The following is a 21,201-nucleotide window of genomic DNA, read 5'->3' on the forward strand; positions in this document are numbered from 1 at the left end:
AAGCCTTTGATTCCATAAGACAAAATGATTGTGGTGCAATGCTTTCTCTTGATTTCTCTTTCTATGTTTTCAAATTTTCAGTTAAAAATGGCCCTAGAGGCTTAGCATATCAGATTGGTTTTTTGTATTATGGATAAACATTAGTGAACTCTTTATTTGGCTACTACTAAAATTGAAGTTGTCTCTGGTGTGGTTTCCCTATTAGCAAACTAGAACAAAGTTCCCACTAATAAGATGTAATTTTTTATTTCCAAGAATAAAAACTTAAGTTCACCAAAAAACATTCTGACCATTTTTTCGAGCATATTTTTTAGTCAATTTTGCTCAAATTGTGGTAGAGATTTTGTAGAATCAAAATTTGAGTTATGAAATCTACAGAATTTGAGTGCCCAAAGGATTTTTTACAGCAATAAATCCATTTATCCTTTCACAAACGCATTTTAAATAAAAAGATAACACAATCTCACTCAAAGTTATATTCTATAGCACAAAAGGCCAAAACATCTGTCAGTTAAACTAGGAAATGGTAATTTAAATCATTTAAATATTTCATTATGTTATATAGATGTTCCACTTTATGCAACTAGCCTCGCCAATTTGAAATAAGTAGACTCCAAAACGTTTTTAAATATTGAATACTCTCATTTACATATATTTCAAAGAAAAAAATCAACTGAAAGGATTTACGGATCAAAAAATGAAATTAACGCAATACATGAACACTACACAATTCTCTTTCAACGAAGTGGTAAATCATATAGAGCATGTCATATTTATTGTTATACATAAAACTACTCAGTGGCCTTTCAGCAAAGTGGCAAATTAAATGGACCATCATCGATATGATCATGCTAAGAAACTACCAACATCTAAAATATTGCATCTGAAGACTCATGATTTATATCTTCTATTGGAGTACATGTGGTTTATCTTTTGGGTGGTTTCATCTACAGCCGTCTTGACTGTGGAAATGGTTGATTCCACGTATTCTTTATGCTTTGCAATTCTATCAACCACTTGCAACAATTCGCTAGAATAAACCTGAATCTCTTCATCATAGTGCTTCGTGATTTCTTCTAATTCCAATCTAGCGTTCTGGAGAAAAAAAAAAATGCTTCAGAATATGCCAAATATTGTTCAAAAGCAAATAGAAAATCTTGCTACAATATAACATGGAAAACATATGTTACTGCTAACAAAAGCAACCTCACTACTAAATAGTTTGAAATACTTTAGTCCTTGGTATATTTTAATCCATTAACTAGTGCCAGTAATTACTCTCACTTGAAAACTTGAAGTAAAAGAGTAGCCATTACCTTTAAACATGCATCAGCTTCTGTTTCTTTTTTCTTCATATCCTGTTCATTGTTTTCTACTTCTGCTGACAACCTTTCACATTCAGCTACCTTTGAAGAAATGTAATCTTCCATACCTTTTCTTATTGCGTTATAACGTGCTTCAAGCTGACCCACACACGAATAATAATTTGTAAAATCACAAAGTTTGCCAAATTGGAACATATTTCAGTTGAAACGAAGTACGCTTTTCAAATCTCATTATGTGAATCAAGGCAAGAAGCACAAATACAGTAACACTCTGACATAGTTAGGGGATGGCATAGATTTCACTCAAGGAGAAAGCATTCACCAAATTTAACACATATGTACTGCACAGCAACAAGGATATAAATGCATCCTCTCAGCTAAAAGGCGGACCAGAGGTGATTGGCCTACAAAATTCCAACTCAGAAATGCGTTATGCAACCCAAGAGGCTGGTACCAGTGATCAAATTTGAAGGGATACTATTTATTTCAAATCACAAAAATACTTACACTTCAATTGACAATAGTGAACTAAGTACACATTTCAAAACAAAATTATCCTAAAAGCCTGGGTTCTATAGCATTGGAACCCTAGTGTCATTTCGAGTGGTATATTCAGTAACTATGGCAGATTCAGAGTAATCCTAGATGGGCCTGTCTCCCAATAGGAGATGGTATGATGCAGATTCTGTGGTCAGGAGATTAAGGATCTGGAAATGAGAATACAGGTGGTGCTCAAGAGAATGCATTTCTTCTGAAGACAACATTGACGTGTGGTTGATGATGTGGTGCCTCATGGCCAGAAGGAGGCAGGTTCAAGAGGAAGCTAATAGCTTCCTTCAATCCTCATTAAAGATAAGTACTTTCAAAACTTATGTTATTTCTTTGTGACACTGTTCTTGTTTAGATTGTTTTATCTTCTTAAACTACTGTTTATTCTTCCTGCATGAGTAATTGGCTAACCAAATGCTTATTTCCCTGACTTCTTGAATGAGGGTGTGATCAAGGAAAGCAGATTCATCCTGAGGGCCATCAAGATGAAGAGTAACGCAGGAAGAGTTAGCTCCGAGAGGGAGCTGGAACAGAAGAATAAAGGAGCCACTCTCATGTTTAGAGAAGAAAGACAGTAATGTCTACTGGATAAATCTTGCAACAGATGATGAAGACATGTAGAAGCTCAAAATGTAGAGGATTCTCCTGAAAGAAAGATAGGACTGTGCAGTCCTACTTCATCATCAGGTACACTTTCATTGTATTTATTTACCTTGCTATTATTTCTCTTGCTCTTGTTGTAGGGTCAATGGATACCAAGTCCTCAATATTAATATTAAGGAGGATCTACAGAACCCCTGATTAGAGTGACGCTTGAAAATAGACAAGAGCTCAGACCTCGAAGGAAGAATTGCAATCTCCCAGGTTGATAACTATGACTGAAGAGGTTTCCTATCCAGAGGGAGTAGACTGTCAAGATTAGATGTAACAGTCAGATGAGATGCTCTGAGACAAGAAGTCCCTGGGATCAATATATCCTTCATGAATGAAAGTTAAACAGTGATAAGGAATGTGCTCTCTGAGGGAAAGGACTATGATAAGATCCTACCACCTGTTGCCAGATGCACTATTATCACATGTATGTGAAGTTGGCTTCCTCCATGATACTTAAGGAAGAAGCATACTTGGGGTTACCTCAGGGCTTTGAGTAGGAGACTCACGATTGAAGATTGAAGCAAGTCCTCTGAGCTTGGAATACTTGGATTGATGGACATATGATGCAGAAACCAACCTCTCTTCAAGGTTGAAAGTATGTCTTTGATATTTGGTTTAATATGCTAATAATTTATTTCAGATAGGTTCGTATCATCTCACTGTTCAGTACCAGAGGGAGTTGACCTTTGAGCCCAAGGTGATCCACTACTTGAGATTAGAAGTGTAACAGAGAGATGATGACAACCTTGTCAAGGGAAGTATGTTGTCAAAGACTTGGCATGATGGATTACACATAAGAAGTTGAAAGTCTCCTCTTCAGATTCAGATTTGGTGTATCCCAAGATGAGCTGGCAGCCAGATAGATCCTTGCTTTGCAGCATGTACCCTAAGCCTAATAGAGACTGGATATGTATATTGAAATGTTGCAAAGTTGGTATTGAGATACCTTGATGAAACAATCAGTCATGGATCGAGATAGTGATGTGACTGGAGAGGTATGTCAATGCCAAGTGAACCAAGAGTGCTGTAAACAGGAAGAACACATTGAGGTGTTGCTTCGGTATGCGTCTTGGTTTGATTTCCTGGGAGAGCATGTAGCAGACTTCCATTGCACTCAGTCCAACAGTGGTCGATCATATTGCAGCGTGACCACAGGATTGTCAGACATAGTGCCACTAATGGAGCATTGAGGCTCCAGCACAAAGGGAGCAGTGAGGTTCCCGCAGTGATTTGTTGCGGAACTGAAGCAGTGAGGCTTCAGCAGATGAGAAGGTTGCTGACATTCTCACCAAGCCATTGAAGTTCATATTCTTCAGAGAGCAGCTTAGAGTGCAGGAAAATGTATCCTTCCCCGAGAGGGAAAACTGTTGATCAGGAATACTAAGCATATGCCTTCCCTCTTCTTTATGACTATCAATGGACTTGATGAAGGGGGTTGTGCAGCTGGACTCCTGGGTGAGGGTACTCCTTAAAGCCATGGACTTGTTTGAGTACATAACCCAGCATGCATCCAACCCACAAGTTACCCTTATAAAGGAGTTGTGCACTCAATGAAGCTTGTTGGGATTGCCTCCCATCTTGGCCACATGGGATAGGAGATTTAGGTGCATGTGATCTTTACCTAATGTCAGACTCAACTACCATGGACTTGGTTATGGTAAATTGATCCCCTAAGTATTAGATGCTGGTGTTCTACCACTTGATCGATGACGATCAAGTTGGGAGAGGGTCAGTCAGTGGACATAGGATTTGGATGACCTCTACCAAGGTCATTTATGAATGCCATGGACTTGCTTGTAGTAGATTGATCTCCCCTATTATCAGTGTGGATCATTCTTCTTCTTCTATGGATCGAGTCATCATTATTTAGGTGAGATGAGGTCATGGAGCTTGATCTGGAAACCATTAGGGTGTGTGTGATCTTTACCAAAGTCATTTGTGACTACCATGGACTTGGTTGTGGTAAATCGATCTCCCCTACCATTGGTTGTGGATTATTCTTTTACTATGAGATGAGATGAGCTTCTCTTATGTCTGAGACATGTACATCCGAGATGAGACACATGGTAAAGCTAGAAATTCCTCCCTAGCTGAGAGGGAGTGTTAAAATTTGGGGCAGCTTCGGGATGAATTTCCCCAAGAGAAATCCAATTACCCCAAAGAGAAGCCAAACTACCCCAAAGAGAAACCATCTTGCCCCAAAAGAGAATTCAAATTGATAAAAGGAAATTATTATTTTGGTATTATTTTGGCACTCCTCTCATCATTATTTAATGTGGCATAAAATTTATTTGGGCAAGCAATCATCAAGACTTTCGATAAATATATTTAAATATTCTCAAGAGCAAATTGAAAGAGCCTTTTCGTCAAGTCGGCCTCATCAAAATGAAGGGTCACATGGGCATTAAGACACCCCTTGGCTCCTCTAACGTCTTGTATAAATAAGAGGCCTTGAAGCTCATTTAAACACATGAAGAGCAACTCACCAAAGAAGAAAGATTTATGAGTAGCCACAAATGCCCTAGACGAGTTGGAGGAGTCTAATATTGGTCTTTTCTTGTGTTTGGTCTGGACAAGTTCTAGGAACAGTTGGCCAAGTTTGCGAGGTAAATTCTGGATTGTGTTCGATGCATATCTCCTTGTGTTTCTTGGTTGTTGGAGTATGGTCACTTAGGAAAAGGCCAAGCCCTATTGCAGCTATTTGGAGAGGGTCGTAGAGCCTGTTTTGGAGGGTCGAAATATCTGAGTTAATGTTGGAGTATGGTCACTTTATTAGAGGAACCAGTGCAGAAGTATAAGGAAGGACTTCACAAGAATTGGGGAATAAAGGTCGAGAACAGGGTTGTATAGGTACCCTAACTAGGGCCGAAGTTTCTATGGATACTACAGGAGGGTTGAGCCCTAATTGAGTGTAGATATGAGGTTATATCATCATGGAGTAGACCTGTAAATAGTGGCCGAAATTCCTTGTTGAATAGAGCAGGAATAAGGTCTCATAGGAAGGGGATCAGCACAGTGGTTTGAGGCCACATTGGGAGCAGATATATAGCATTACAAGAAGCCCTAACCAAGGCCGAAACCTCAGTCGAAAGTGCACAGGCCATGGAAGGAATTCAGCCTATAAAAAGGTATGTTGGGTATCCAAGTTTGATGGTTTTGTTAGTGTTTTTGGACAGACTTGAATGACAACGTGTCCACAGTTAGGAGGATTGTTAGAAAGAGCCCTACTTGAGCAAGGGTTTATGTGCCCTACCTTATATGATTGGATAATGATGAATGGCAGTAATGGTTGTCCTTATGACAGTGATGATTGGCAATAATAGTTGTCCTTATGACAGTGATGATTGATATGGTTGTTCTTATGAAAGTGATGAATGGCAGTAACACATGCTTGTGTCAGTGATATATGACTATGATACTTATGATTGTGTTGACAACAATATTTGACAGTGCTATGGCCATGACAGTGGTGCGTGCTCCTATAGTAATAACTTGTAGGCTACTTGAGACAGATGTGTATCTACTTACAGTGATATGGAGGCACTGGGCAGCCATATCAGTGGTCTTGTGATTGTCTCCTTGATAAACTCGTATGTTGTTATCTTATGAGGATCTTATATGATCCAAGGTTGGCACAAGGAGGCCTTATGTATTTGATGTTGAAAGACTTGTGTCTCATTACTATTGTACATTGTATCTCGGCTGAAAATTTGATGAATATCTAAAAAGAAGAATTGATTTTGCGTTTTCCCCCTTGCGGGATTTTGCATTGGTCTCTGACCTAAATCTTGGTGTCTCTATTGTGTATGCTTTTCTTCTAACTTTCCTTACTATTTCAATGCATTGGAGAAAACCCTTGAGAGCCCTTGTTCTTACAAATAAAGGTTAGGGTTTGGGCCAAACCCCAGGAGTGGCCTTGGATATGGAAAAAACTTATGTTCTATAGCATTGGAACCCTAGTGTGAGTTCAAGTGGGAAATTCAATACCTATAACAAATTCAAAGTAACCCTAGATGGGCTTGTCTCCCAATAGGAGATGGTATGATGCAAACCCTGTGGTCAAGAGATTAAAGTTCTGGAAATGAGAATACAGGTGGTGTTCAAGAAGACACATTTCTTCTAAAGATGACAATGACATATGGTTGATAATGTGGTGCCTCATGGCCATAAGGAGGCAGGATCAAGAGGGAGTTGATAGCTTCCTTCAAACATCATTAAAGATAAGTACTTTGAAAACTTACAGTATTTCTTTGTTACATTGTTCTTGTTTACATTGTTTTATCTTCTTAAACTATAGTTTATTCTTCATGCATGAGTAATTTGCTAACCAAATGCTTCCTTCCCTATCTTTTTGAATGGGTGTGTGATCAGGGAAAGCAGATTCATCTTGAGGGCCATCAAGATGAAAAGTCATGCTTCATCATCAGGTAGACTCTCATTGTAAATATTTACATTGTTGTTATTGCTCTTGCTCTTGTTCAGGGGTCAACAGGTACTAAGTCCTCAATATTAAGATTAAGGACGATGTAGAGCAGCCCCTGATTAGAGTGGCAATTGAAAATGGACAACAACTCAGACCTTGAAGTAAGGATTGTAGTCTCCCAAGTTGATAACTATGACTGAAGAGGTTTCCTATCCAGAGGAGCTAAACTATCAAGATTAGATGTAACAATCAGATGAGATGCGCTAAGACAAGAAGTCCCTAGGAGCAATATATCCTTCATGAAAGAAAGTTCAAAAGACTATGATAAGATCATAGCACATGTTGCCAGATGCATTATTATCAAATGTATGTGAAGTTGTCTTCCTCCATGATACTTAAGGAAATGTGAAGTTGTCTTCCTCCATGATACTTAAGTAAGAATCATACTTGGGGCTACCTCATGGCTTTGGGTAGGAGACTCATGATTGCGGATTGAAGCAAGTCCTCTAGGCTTGGTATACTTGGATTGATGGACATCTAATGTGGACACCAACCTTTCTTCAAGGTTTAAGGTATGTCTTTGATGTTTGGTTTCATATGCTAATAATTTATTTCTAACAAGATCATATCATCTCATCGTTTAGTATCAAAGGGAGTTGACCTCTGAGCCCAAGGTGATCCACTTCTTGAGATTAGAAATGTAACAGAGAGATGATGACTGACTTGTCAAGGGAAGTATGTTGTCAGAGACTTGGCATGATGGATTACACAGAAGAAGTTGAGAGACTCCTCTTCAGATTCAGATTTGGTGGATCCCATGATGAGCCAGCAACCAGATGGATCCTTGCTTTGCAGCATGTACCCTGAGCTTGATAGAGCCTCGATATGAATATTGGAATGTTGCAAAGTTGGTATTGAGATACCTAGATGATACAATCAATCATGGATTGATATAGTGATGTGACTTGAGAAATATGTCGATGCCAAGTGAACTAGGAGTGTTGTAAACAAGAAGAACACATTGAGGTGTTGCCTCAGTATGGGTCTTGCTTTGATTTCCAGGAAAAGCAGGTAGCAGACTTCCAATGCACTTAGTCCGGCCAATCATATTGCAACCTGACTACAAGATTGTTAGACATGGTGCCACTGATTGAGCATTGACACTCCAACACAGAGGTAGCAATGAGGTTCTGACAGTGATTTGTTGCAGAATTAAAGTTTAGCAGATGAGCAAGTTGCAAACATTCTCACCAAGCCATTGAAGTTCATATTCTTCAAAGAGCAACTTAGAGTGCAAGAGAATGTATCCTTCCTTGAGAGGGAACACTACTAATCAAGAACATTGAGCATATACCTTCCCCTGTGTTTATGACTAGCCATGGACTTGATGTTACACGTCATTTTGCCACCATGACACTTGACTGTTAAAATGGATCTCTCGCCATCCATAAACATGTTTCATTACACTCCCTTAGAGGTCAAACAATCAAAAACCCTTGGAGAAGATGTGAATTTTGGGTAAAATGGCTTGTTAAGTATGACCTGCACGCTTTTTCTAGTCAGTTTCCGCACATTTGCAGTTTCTATCCCTGAAACCTGCGCAGAACTGCACTTTGTCTTCCATTATAGACCGCGCACATAACTCAAAGAAAAGTAAAAATAAAAAGTGAATTCCAAAAGCATTGTTGGGCAAATATATCCCAACTGAAAGCTTCTGGGTCATATCTATTCAAGCCATACCCCTCAGATCATGGAGCTAATTCCCTCTCATCAAGGAACCCTAATCTCCCAATTAGAGGATGTCATCCTTCTCTTTTGGATCTGAAACTTCTTCCTCTTGGCCTATAAATTGACTACATGCTAGAAGGGTTGAGAGGTTCAGAAAAGATACACTTAAGCTATTGGATTTAGATTGGAAGGCTTATCATCTAAGGAGAGGGTTAGAGGCATTTGGGAGGAACCTCGTGACATCAAGGCAGAGGTTGTAAGGTTCTTCTTTATCCTTGAATTAATACAAATGAATCCTTTTTTCCATTGTATTGTCTTACTGAAATGATGAATGATTTATGTCTCTTTTGATATTCATTAAGATAATTTCAATTTCTAATCTCCTTGATCATTAGATTAAGCTTGTTTGAATTGTTATGTTGCATATGCCTTTGATCTTTCTTATGTCTGTGATTGCAGGTCTCTTTGAGCATTGAGAAGTTGCATCGGGACGAAGCAGGGATCTCCATCAAGCATTTCGCAAATAGGTAAGAGGCTTATTCTCCTACTCTTGTATTTACAATTCAAACGAAGTAAGCTTAGTAAAAGAGCTATTCAATTGTCTGTTTGTTTCTAGTTTCCTTTAGGATCTTGGGAGATCACTATGTGTCCGCACTTGCGATTTGTCCTCATAACACTTGGTGAAGAGGGTTGTGTAGCTAGACTCTTGGGTGAGCATACTCCTTAAAGCCATCGCCCTGGTTGAGTACATACCTTAGTTTGCATCCTACCCACAAGTCACCCTTATAAAGGGGTCGTGGACTCGATTAAGCTTTTTGGGATTGCCTCCCATCTTGGCCACATGGGAGAGGATACTTAAGTGCGTATGATCTTTACCTAATGTCAAATGCATCTACCATGGACTTGGTTATGGTAAATTGATCCCCCTAAGTGTTGGATGCAAATGTTCTACCACTTGATCGATAATGATCAAGTTGGGAGAGGGTCAATCAATCGGCATAGGCTTTAGATGATCTCTACCAAGGTCATTTATGATTGCCAAGGACTTGGTTGTGGTAGATTGATCTACCCTATTGTCAGCGTGGATCATTCTTTTTCTTCTATGGATCGATCCATCATTGTTCAGCTAAGATGATGTCATGGAGCCTAACCTGGAAACCACAAGGGTGTGTGTGATCTTTACCAAGGTCATTTGTGACTGCCATGGACTTGGTTGTGGTAAATCGATCTCCCCTACCATTGGTTGTGGATTATTCTTCTTCTATGAGATGAGATGAGCTTCTCTTATGTCGAGACATGTACATCCGAGATGAGACACATGGTACAACTAGAAATTCCTCCCTAGCTGAGAGGGAGTGTTGAAATTTGGGGCAGCTTCGAGATGAATTTCCCCAAGAGAAATCCAATTATCCCAAAGAGAAGCCCAGCTACCCCAAAGAGAAACCATCTTGCCCCAAAAGAGAATTCTAATTGATAAAAGGAAATTATTATTTTGGTATTATTTTGGCACTCCTCTCGTCATTATTTAATGTGGCATAAAATTTATTTGGGCAAGCAATCATCAAGGCTTTTGATAAATATATTTAAATATTCTCTAGAGCAAATTGAAAGAGGCTTTTCCTCAAGTCGACCTCATCAAAATGAAGGGTTACATTGGCATTAAGATACCCCCTGGCTCCTCCAACATCTTGTATGAATAAGAGGCCTTGCAGCTCATTTAAACGCATGAAGAGCAACTCACCAATGAAGAAAGAATTTTGAGGTAGCTACAGATGCCCTAGCGAGTTGGAGGAGTCTAATATTGGTCTTTTCTTGCGTTTGGTTTGGACAAGTTCTAGGAGTAGCTAGCCAAGTTTGTGAGGTCAATTTTGGATTGTGTTTGTTGCATATCTCCTCGTATTTCTTAGACATTGGAGTATGGTCACTTAAGAAAGGGTTGAGCCCTATTGTAGTTATTTGGTGAGGGTCGTAAGGCCTATTTTGGAGGGTCGAAATATCTAAGTTAATGTTGGAGTATAGCCAGTTTATTAGAGGAACCAGCGCAGAAGTATAAGGAAGGATTTCACAAGAATTGAGGAGGAATAGAGGCCGAGAACAAGGTTGTACAGGTATCCTAACCAGGGTCAAAGTTTTTGTGGATGCTACATGAGGATCAAGCCCTAATTGAGTGCAAACCTCAGATCATATCATCATGGAGCAAACTTGTAAATAGTTGTCGAAATTTCGTGTTGAATAGCACAGGAATAAGAGCTCATAGGAAGAGGATCAACACGGTGGTTTGAGGCCGCATTGGGAGCAGATATATAGCATTACAAGAAGCCCTAATCAGGATCGAAGCCTCAGTGGAAAGTGCACAGGCCATGGAAGGAAGTCAGCGTATAAAAAGGTATGTTGGATATCCAAGTTTGATGGTTTTGTTAGTCATGTTTGGATAGACTTGAATGACAACTTGTGCATAGTTTGGAGGACTGTTAGAAAGAGTCCTACTTGAGCAAGGTTTTATGTGCCCTACCTTATGTGATTTGATAATGATAAATGGCAATAATGGTTGCCCTTATGACAGTGATGATTGGCAGTAATAGTTGTCCTTATGATAGTGATGATTGTAATGGTTGTTCTTATTACAGTTATGAATGGCAATAATGGTTGTTCTTATAATATTGATGTATGGCCGTGACACCTATGCTTGTGTCAGTGATATATGGCTATGATACTTATGATTTTGTTGATAACAATATTTGAAAGTGATATGACCATGACAGTGGTACGTGCTCCTATGGCAATTACTTGTATGCTACTTGAGACAGAGATGTATGCTACTTATAGTGACATGGAGGCAGCCCTATCAGTGGTCTTGTGATTCTCTCCTTGATAAACTTGTTTATTGCCACCTTATGAGTATCATGTATGATCTAGGGTTGGCCCTAGGAGGCCTTATGTGTTTGATGTTGAAAGACTTGTGTGTCATTACTATTGTACATTGTATCTCAGCTTAACATTTGATGAATATCTAAGAAGAAGAAGAATTGATTTTGGGTTTTCCCCCTTGTGGGGTTTTGCCCTGGTCTCTGACCTAAATATTCATGTCCCTATTGTGTATGTTTTTCTTATAGCATTCCTTATCGTTCCATTGCATTGTTTATGTTAATGTTCTCTCTACATAATTGCTAATGATGATACGGGGTAAATGAAATGAGAAAATTGTTGAAAAAGTTTAAAATTGCAATTATCTACAACAGAGAACTATCTATCGCTAAAATTAACACTAAGAACGTTCAAATATAGTATAATTTCATGCATTTCTTATTATGTAGGCTAAGACATTTATAATTCCCAAAATCAATACAAACACAAAGTGAAGGAAAATTACCCATTAAGTCCACCAAGTATTTTATTCTTAGTGATGACATTGTTTGTTTACTTTATCTCTCAAACCATGCAAAAAATGCATGACATAGTGGATTTATAGCATAATCCCTATTGCATAGATCTCATGATAACATGAATTATGTTACCTTCTCCATATCTTACATAAGAATCCCACCAAAGCATCAAAAAAGGTGTTGCAAGAATTAAGGTTGTAAAGGATGCATCTCATTACACTTGGGCATGCATTAAGACGAAGGGAAAGAGATGTAAGGAACAATCTCAAATATTTGCCACCTTTGATCACACTAGTAACAATGTTCCTAGAAAGAAGAAGAAAATCACACTAGTATCAAAAAAATTGAATGAATAGAAAATCATGATTCTTACTGTTAAAATCCCAATTTTTGGTTTTGTGATAGAAAGGATCCCTTTTGTGCAAGGTCCTAAACTTAATCAAAAACATACAAGTTATCACTGATCTTAATAGTGTTTATTATCCCAAACAAAATATTAACATATTTTGTGTGAAACAAAGAAAAACAGTGCATTATGTACAATGAGCTTGACCAAACCTATACAAGATTACTAGATTGTAGAGAGATTTGCATTCAAGTATTAATTATGTGTTTTTTTCTCAAGTATCTATTGCCATAATGAACAAAATACTAAGTCGTCGAGAAGCCAACTAATGCTCTTGATTAATAAGAAACCATTAGATAGCAATGCTATAACCGTGTTAGATTTGTCAATATGTTAAATGTTTTTAAAGAGAGAATATTATATGAACAAGAAGAAAGAGAAATGTTATGAGCTTATCTCTAATGTTTGGCCTTTAAAATTGTTATTGAACCATTTGTAGTGAATCTTGCTAATAAGTTTGTAATGTCATTGCAATTACACCCATAACCAATGACCAATTGCTTTGGTTTCTTGCAAAGCAAAGCGCTGAGGCAAAGATAACAAATGAAATGACATTATGGTGACGGAGGAATTTGAACACATTAGATATGGATATTAAACATCATGCCAATTATCATATCAATAAGGATAAAATATGTGCTTAACACTTGAATTCAATTAGGGATTCAAAAATATCAGGTATCCAAGCTTCTCCAAGCTTCACTTCGAAGCTTACATTAAGTGACACTTAAAATGGTGGATACATCAACACAGTGATAGGATTCTCTAGGAATGAACTTGTGATGAAGTTTATGTCGTGAAAGGGTACACCATATCAAGGAATAGATGAGAGCCAACAAGAATACAGATTATTTTAGTCTTTGGATGCCAAAGGAAAGTAATGGCTATCAAATCCTAAATCTTTCTCATGAATCACATCCATCCTTGTATAATAGGAAAGGTACAATTCTTGTTGAGCATCGAAGAGATGGGAGTGTTGAGGTTCATGGGTTGTTGAAAATGTGACCCTTCATTTGAAATTTTATAATACTATTTTTCCTTCATAAATGACAAGTGATTTTAAAAATTTACAATTTTTTAAAGGGCGTTTTTTTATTACCCTTCTAGGATGGGTTTGAACCCCTTGGAAAGACAAGGAAGGGTTCAATTTCGATTGTTGGAGGGTACAAGCTTAATTTCAACAATAGACACAGCAGGAAACTCCAATGGCTGCATTGTTCTCTGCTTTTCAATTTGATAAAATACAAAGACAAATATTGTAGCTAACATCACTGCTTCAATACAAGGATTAATCATTTGTATTTATCTTAAAAGAGTCGGATTAGCTGTTGAGGGTAATATTTGCTTATATAAAAAGCTTACTTTAGACGAGTACATGATAGATAGAAGTTCTTGGACCTTCTGGAATATAAAGATTCCAAAATTAGAAATAAAATATGTACAGAGAGTTTAATAAGCCAATTGATATAATAGCAAACATAGGAGCAATTTTAACCCCAAGGAAGCTATAAATTAGAATGTTTGAAGATGGTAGTGCTACCCCTCTTGTTGTACAACACGTCATTTCATGTTGAAGATCCTACCTAAGAAGTATGCGTGTGGAGTATATTGGTTTCAAAGTTGTTATATGGCTATTTCAACGGATGTACATATGGATTATCATCTTTTTGGCATCTTTATCACACATCACAAAGCCATGCAATTGGATTTTGATTGAGAATTTGGATTGATGGGGAACATATCACTTGTGCACATTTTCATAGATGCTTCCCTTGTGATAGTTTATTTGTTGACAACTTTGTGGTTATTGAGGCATTCTAATGGAAGTTGTCCATTTGTACACTTATTTAGCCCTTGTGTTGACCCCTAGAGCACCTAGCTTATAGATGGTACCATCATTTGTTTCTAGGTGGAACACTTTGGTTAGAGGTAATCTATCTCCTTTATTTGTGGATTCTTCAATGTGTTTTATGCCTTATCTAGTGGAGTACTCCACATTTGAACATGTTCCTAGGTGGTTTTGCCTTGCAATGACTATATTGGTGTGCTCTTCATGTGACCTTTGCCTTTATTGAGGAGTACCCTAGTGTACTGGGGTATTTTCAGCATTTGAATGGCATTTTCGAGGTGGTTGACTCCTCATTTGATGGAGTGTTCACTTGACTCTTGGCCCTTGGCACATTTATTGAGGCATGACAACACTACATGCACATTTGCCTATGCCACCTACCTAATTTTGTGGATCTAAGTGTTGTTTTGATGCTCCTTCACATGGATCTAGGTTGTGGCACATCATTTGATGTCTCTTGCATCTTGGAGGATGAGTTTGATACTCCTTGGAGAAAACACCCTATCTTATTTTACTCTTTGGAGCACATGATTGGGTCTTCCAAGGGCTTGACTCCCCAATCTAGGGGAGAAATGCATCATACAAGTTCTACCGCATATACCTTGATGTATTTTGGAGTAGCCTTCCACATAGAGTGGGTATATATGTCACCTTTAATGAGTTTCATGGTTAAACAAACTAGATCTAAGGAGACGCCTTGCTTGAGCAGAGGACAAGTGGCATGTCTTGTTGAATGGCGTTGTCATTGATGTCAAAGGTAGCCATTAGTGATTAGCATAAAGATTGCATCCTCCTTGGAAGCAGTGAAGCAAAGAAGGAAAGCCTTATCATGAATGCTTTATCTTGAACACTTTTAATATACGTCAATGGATTGCACTAATTAGAAGTTCCAATGGACAAAAAGCCCTAGAAGAGAAGGAAGCCCAAAAGTTTAGAAGCCCTTGCGGTGTGATCAAGATGCCTTGCACTTGTTGAGTGACATGAATGGAAGGACAATGAATTTGCTCGCAAGACCATCATCGACTAATATTTGTCTTGTTTCAATTGGTAGGTTGCACGCCACATGGTTCATCGCAGTTGAGGAGATATGCCCTTCTAAAGTTGAAACCCCGAGGTCATGGTCAAAGTACCCCTAGTTGAATTGTAAAGGGAACACTACAGTTGGCATAATATGAAAAGTTCTTAGTCGTTGCAAAAGTGTCATCTCTCCATGATGACCAAGACAATCTTATATGAAAGATTTATCATTTATCATTTCGAAAAGGAGTTTAAATTAATTGGATTAAAATTATGAGCACAATGTTTCAACATTTGTAATATGGATCCATGGTCATCCCTCCAAAAGTTATGGCTTCTTATAAATATGGGCCAAACCCTAATGCACCAATTTATTGAAAAATGTGCACGGGTCATATGGACCTAAATTGGGGTTTTGTCAATGGCCATGGTCACTTTTAATAAGCAAGTATGGGCCAACCTAAGTCGGCTCCTCAATTCTCAATGTTTAACACTGCTAGTGAATGATGGTGCCATGTCATCTCACTTACATCTTGGACCATTCGAAAAGTATATATATGTGAGCTAATGTGAGCAAAGAAATCAATCAGTGGAGAATAAAGGAGTATACAAGTTTTGTGGCAAATATGAATCGTCGAGTATTAAGTTTTGATCAAATGGTTGATTTTGGTCATGGTTCAGTTGCGGAGAGTCTGATGACAAAAGGAAAATTTTTGATATGGTTGTGGAGGCTAAGCTCTATTGAGTAATTGTTTTGGAGATGGTTTGCAGTCTCACAATTATAATTTGTTTATGGTATGCGATTTGTTGTTCGTTGGCTTCACTGACATCGATGAAACATGGTTGATCTTATTGCTTTTATTTAGTTCATTGGCAGATAGCCAACCATATCTATGAGTTCTAATGTCACAATTGTGTTGAATGGACAAGCTATGCAAAGAGTTTCTGACAGGCTATGTCACACGGTTCGAATTCGAGTTCGACAACGATTAAGTTCAATTCGAATTCGAATTTTCCGATCAAGTTCGAATGAAGTTCGACATTAGGTTCGACTATACATATTTTTAATTATATATATATATATATAGATAATATAATTAATATATTAAATATAACATATTTAAATATGTATCATAAAATACACACTTCATGGAAAACACGTATAGTCAATTCACATCCATGGATATCAAAAAAAAAATTCTATATTTTCCTCATAATCCTCGTGTATCATTAAAAAAAGTTTACATATAAAACCAAGGTCCAAAACTTTAAATGTTTTCACTTTTAAAAAAAATGGGTATGCCATCAATTCGACTGAAAACAAAACTGAAAAGAGATACGAAATCTCTAACAAATTTTAAAATAATAAAAAATATTTTGTTATATAACAAATATAACATATTTACGATTTTTTGGAGTTTCAACACGAAAAAAACCGAGGTTGCCCCCGCTGATCGCCCTCGGCCCTGATCGCCCGATCGGCCCTGATCGGCCCTTCCTCGGCCCTGATCGGCTCTGATCGCCCTCGGCCCTGCCCTGTCCCGCCTATTCGCATCCCTCAGGCTGCGCGCAAGTGTTCTCTCTGCTCTCTGCGGAAGGAAGCTTGCTTTATACCATGAGGCCGGCTGGTTCAATGAAGGTTTGAGTCCCGGATTGAGCTTGGCTGGCTGCTTGGGTCCATGGAGGCGCTGGGCACTCCCCAGGCGGCCCCTCCCCCCCCTCCGTCCTCATCAGCTGAGGCCTTCAATCGACTTCTGGAAGGTCTCCCTAAGAAGAAGAATGTCGAAGCCGCGAAATTTGTCAAGAAACTGGACGATATTCCGGAGATCTCCCTCCCTCCGGAAACCCCGATCCAGGTTGCACTGTCTTTGTCTGAGAGAGCCCTTGTAGGCCAGTTCACCGGACTTTGGCCTTCTCCCAAATCCACAGAGAACTGGGTCAAAAGGAACTGGGCGTCGTTGATCCAAGAAAGTGTGACCTCTTACTTCCTGGGGAGAGGTTTCTTCCTCTTCGAGTTTACCTCAAAGGATGACAAAGACCTGATCTTTCGAAACGGCCCCTACTTCATGGGCCCCCAGGGTCTGTATCTGAACAAATGGACTCCGGACTTCGATCCGGCAGTGGATGTACCCAAAGCTGTCCCAGTGTGGGTCAGGCTGCCAAATCTTCCAGTGCATTGCTGGAACTGGGACTCATTGAAGCATATAGGAAATGCCCTGGGGAAATTTATAGATCGGGCAAACAACAAGGACCAATATGATTGTGCCAGGATATGCGTGGAGGTGGACCTGGAGGAGGGACTACCAGAGGCCATTAAAATCAAGGTTGGAAGCTGGACTCACATGCAGAAACTAGACTACGAGCAGCTGCCCTTTAAATGCCGGAAATGCCATGTTGATGGCCATTTCGCCAGAAGCTGCCCATCCAATACTGAATCTGTCCAAGGGAAGGAGGACGGCTGGAATCAAGTCAAGCATACGAAAAATACTCACAAGACTCAGAAGGTGGGAGGATCCAATGGCAATCCTCATCAGGGCCCTGCTCCGCAGACCCAGCCCAAGACCGCCCTAGAAAACAGGTTTGACCCCCTCAGCTCTCAACCAGAGGACACACATGAAGTCGAGGCCCAGAAATCGGTCACTCCAGAGAAAGGTGGACAGCCTAATCCTTTCAAGGATTCAGGCGTAGCAGAAAGCTCAAAAGGAACCCCAGAAGAAGTTGAGGATGAGGACCAAGAATCGGAAGATTCGGAGGAGGAAGGAGAAATAGGAGACTCCCTAGCCTCTGTAAGGAGATCTACAAGAGGGCGCAAAACAGATCGGGAGAAAAGGGAGCATGAAACGTATAAGGACAAGTTGCAGGGCAGCCAACCTACATTGGAGAAGCTGTTAGCAAAGAAACCAAAGATGGCCAGAAATCAGCATCAAGGCTCCAAGGGAGCCCTCCAAAGCAAAGGTAAATAATGAAAATTATCTCCTGGAACTGCAGGGGTATGGGGAGCAAAATCAAAGAAGAGGCACTAAGAAACTTAATAAGAATAGAAGCCCCGGACATACTCCTCCTCCAGGAGACCAAGATGGAGGATTCGAACCTCCTTCATTTAAGAAGAAAACTATGTAGTATGGAATAAGAGCAAAGTAGCTGTTGTCTCAGCCCGAGGAGCCTCTGGAGGGCTGGGATCTCTATGGAATGATAGCAAGTACTCGCTAATATCTGAAACTTCCACCACCCACTGGTTGATGTTGAAGATGCAACACCTAGATACTAAAGAAATATTTTGCCTCTTCAACGTTTATGTGCCGGTCAGCGCTGGAGAAAAAAAGTCTTGCTGGGATTCATTAAGAAACCAAGCGGATCTGGGCATACTAGAAAATATCATCATTGCAGGAGACCTAAATCTCACGCTGCACTCTTCAGAAAAGCGTGGAGGTACCATTGTGCGAGATCCGGCAAGGGAATGGGCAGAAGATCTTCTCCATGATTGGGATCTGCTAGATATCAAGCCAGTTTCAGGTAAGTTCTCGTGGTCAAACAAAAGAATAGGGCCTGGTCATATTGCAGCAAGACTAGATAGATTTTTTGTGCAAAGTTCCTTCCTCCAGTTTGGATTAGATGCCAGCATGCATATCCTTCCCTGTAGTACCTCTGATCATAACCCCATCAAGTTGACCCTTCGAACCCTCTCGGATCTTGGCCCCATCCCCTTCAAATTTAGCCCTCTTTGGACCAAGGAACCCAGCTTTCTTCAGATTGTCAAGCATTGTTGGTCTCAGCCAGTCAATGGCTCTCCATTCTATATCTGGGAAGAGAAACTCAGAAGAGTGAAATCTGCCCTAAAAAGTTGGGCCAAATCTCTCCCTAATCCAGCCACTGAAAGGAAAAAGATCCAATGCATGCTGGATGCCCACCATCAGATCGTGGAAGAGGCCCTCATCACTAATGAAATTCTGGACAAAGAGGCTCATCTTCAACAGCAATATCACAAAGCCTGTCTGAATGAAGAGGAAGCCTGGAGGATCAAATCTCGCTGCCTTTGGCTCAAAGCAGGAGATAAAAACACCTCATACTTCCACAAGCAATCCCAAGCCAGGAAAAGCTTCAATCATATAGCAGAAATCAAAGAAGAAGCCGTGTCCCATAAAGACTTTAAAGACATCAAGCAGGCTGCCTTTCGCCATTTTCAAAATTTGTACAGCGAAGAGGTGAATGGCCCTCAGAATTCTTACTTGCTGGACGGGGTCCCCTCTTCAGTCTCGGCTCAAATGAACCTCCAGCTAGAAGCCAAAGTCACCATGGAGGAGGTCAAAGCTGCTCTCTTTGCCATGGATCCTGATAAAGCTCCAGGACCTGACGGGTTTTCTGCCAGATTTCTTCAATTCTGCTGGCATATTGTGGGAAAAGATCTCCTCAAAATGATTCAAAAATCGCAGGATTGCCAGAAAATAGGAGGAAGCACAAACTCCTCGTTCCTTGCTCTTATACCTAAGGAGAAGGGCGCCAATTCGTTTAACAGATTCCGCCCCATCTCTCTTTGCAATATAGGCTACAAGCTGATCACCAAAATCATTGCTAGCAGGCTGAAACACATCCTCCCTAAAATCATCCCTGAGAATCAAGGGGGCTTCATCCATGGAAGACAGCTGGTGGATAACTTCATCCTAGTTCAAGAGGCAATCATCTCCAGTCACCAGCGCAAGGAAAGAGGTATGGTCATCAAACTGGATTTAGCAAATGCATTCGATCGTGTTAGGCATAGCTTTCTGTTGAATGTTTTAAAAAACTTTGGATTCGGAGAGAGATTTATAAAATGGATCCGGGCTTGTATCTCGGAGCCATGGATAGCCCCTTTAATCAATGGCAGAGCTGCAGGGTTCTTTAAAGCTACAAGAGGAATAAGGCAGGGCTGCCCCCTGTCTCCTCTGCTGTTTGTTATCCAAGCATCAGTTCTCAGCTTCCACTTAAACAAAAAAATGCAAGATCAGGAGATTCCAGGGATTTGCATTGCTAGAGGAGTCCAGAACATAAACCATGCCCTGTTTGCAGATGATACTCTGCTTCTCGGAGCTGCTTCAATCCACTCAGCCACCAGATTTAAAGAGGCTCTGGATGAGTTTGGCACGATGTCAGGAAGTTGTCTTAATAAAGGAAAGTGTCACATATACAGCTGGAATACCCCTCCCCCTATGCTCATCTCCATTGCCAGATGCTTAGGATTTGCTGGCTCTGCTGTATGGACCTCATTTAAGTATTTAGGAATGCCTATCTTCCTCAAACGTGCCTATAGCAGGGACTGGATACCTCAGCTGGAAAAATTCAAAGTCAAACTTCAGGCATGGGGCTATAATTGGTTAAATATTGCAGGCAAGACAGTTCTAATCAAATCTGTCCTCAGTAGTCTCCCTTTATTCCAGTTCTCTGTGCTCCTAGCTCCCGTCGGCATCCTTCAGAAAATGGACCAGCACATTCGAAACTTCTTTTGGAAGGGAGGTAAGCAAAATGAGAGGAAATTCCCCCTGGTCAACTGGGAGACAGTCCTCAAACCTCAGATGGAGGGAGGCCTAAACTTCAAGAAGCTTCCCCTCCAAAATATAGCCATGGGAGCTAAGCTTCTTTGGAAAATCATAGCGCCCAAGCCTGGCTGGGCTCAGCTTGCGCTTTGGAGGAAATATTTCACTGGCGAAAGGTCAAGATGCCTGGACGGACCTCTTCCCCAAGGCACCTCTTCATTTGCCAGACTCTGCTCTAAAGCTGCCCCTCTGATTCGTTCCAAGGCTTATTGGATCCCTGGGAATGGGAAAAAAATCAACATATGGTCAGATCGCATAATGGATCGCGATCCGATTGGGGACTGGCATTCTTTGAAGAAG

General features: G+C 40.0%; 1 protein-coding gene across 1 annotated transcript in view; it reads right to left on the reverse strand.

Moving 5' to 3' along the window:
- Positions 1–712: 712 nt before the first annotated feature.
- Positions 713–21,201, reverse strand: part of LOC149191334 (kinetochore protein NDC80 homolog) — a 40,045-nt gene continuing 19,556 nt past the window's right edge. Inside the window, exons 3-4 of the mRNA XM_089404175.1 lie at positions 1,317–1,463; positions 713–1,095 (exon numbers count right to left, since the gene is read on the reverse strand). Of these exons, the coding sequence (XP_089260301.1) occupies positions 892–1,095; positions 1,317–1,463 (351 nt within the window). The 3' untranslated portion in view covers positions 713–891. The remainder of the gene's footprint in view (positions 1,096–1,316; positions 1,464–21,201) is intronic.

Source organism: Pinus tabuliformis, chromosome 2_2 (assembly GCF_031772625.1).
Source record: "Pinus tabuliformis cultivar Carrire ecotype Pingquan chromosome 2_2, CPIR1, whole genome shotgun sequence".
Taxonomy (NCBI): Eukaryota; Viridiplantae; Streptophyta; class Pinopsida; order Pinales; family Pinaceae; genus Pinus; species Pinus tabuliformis.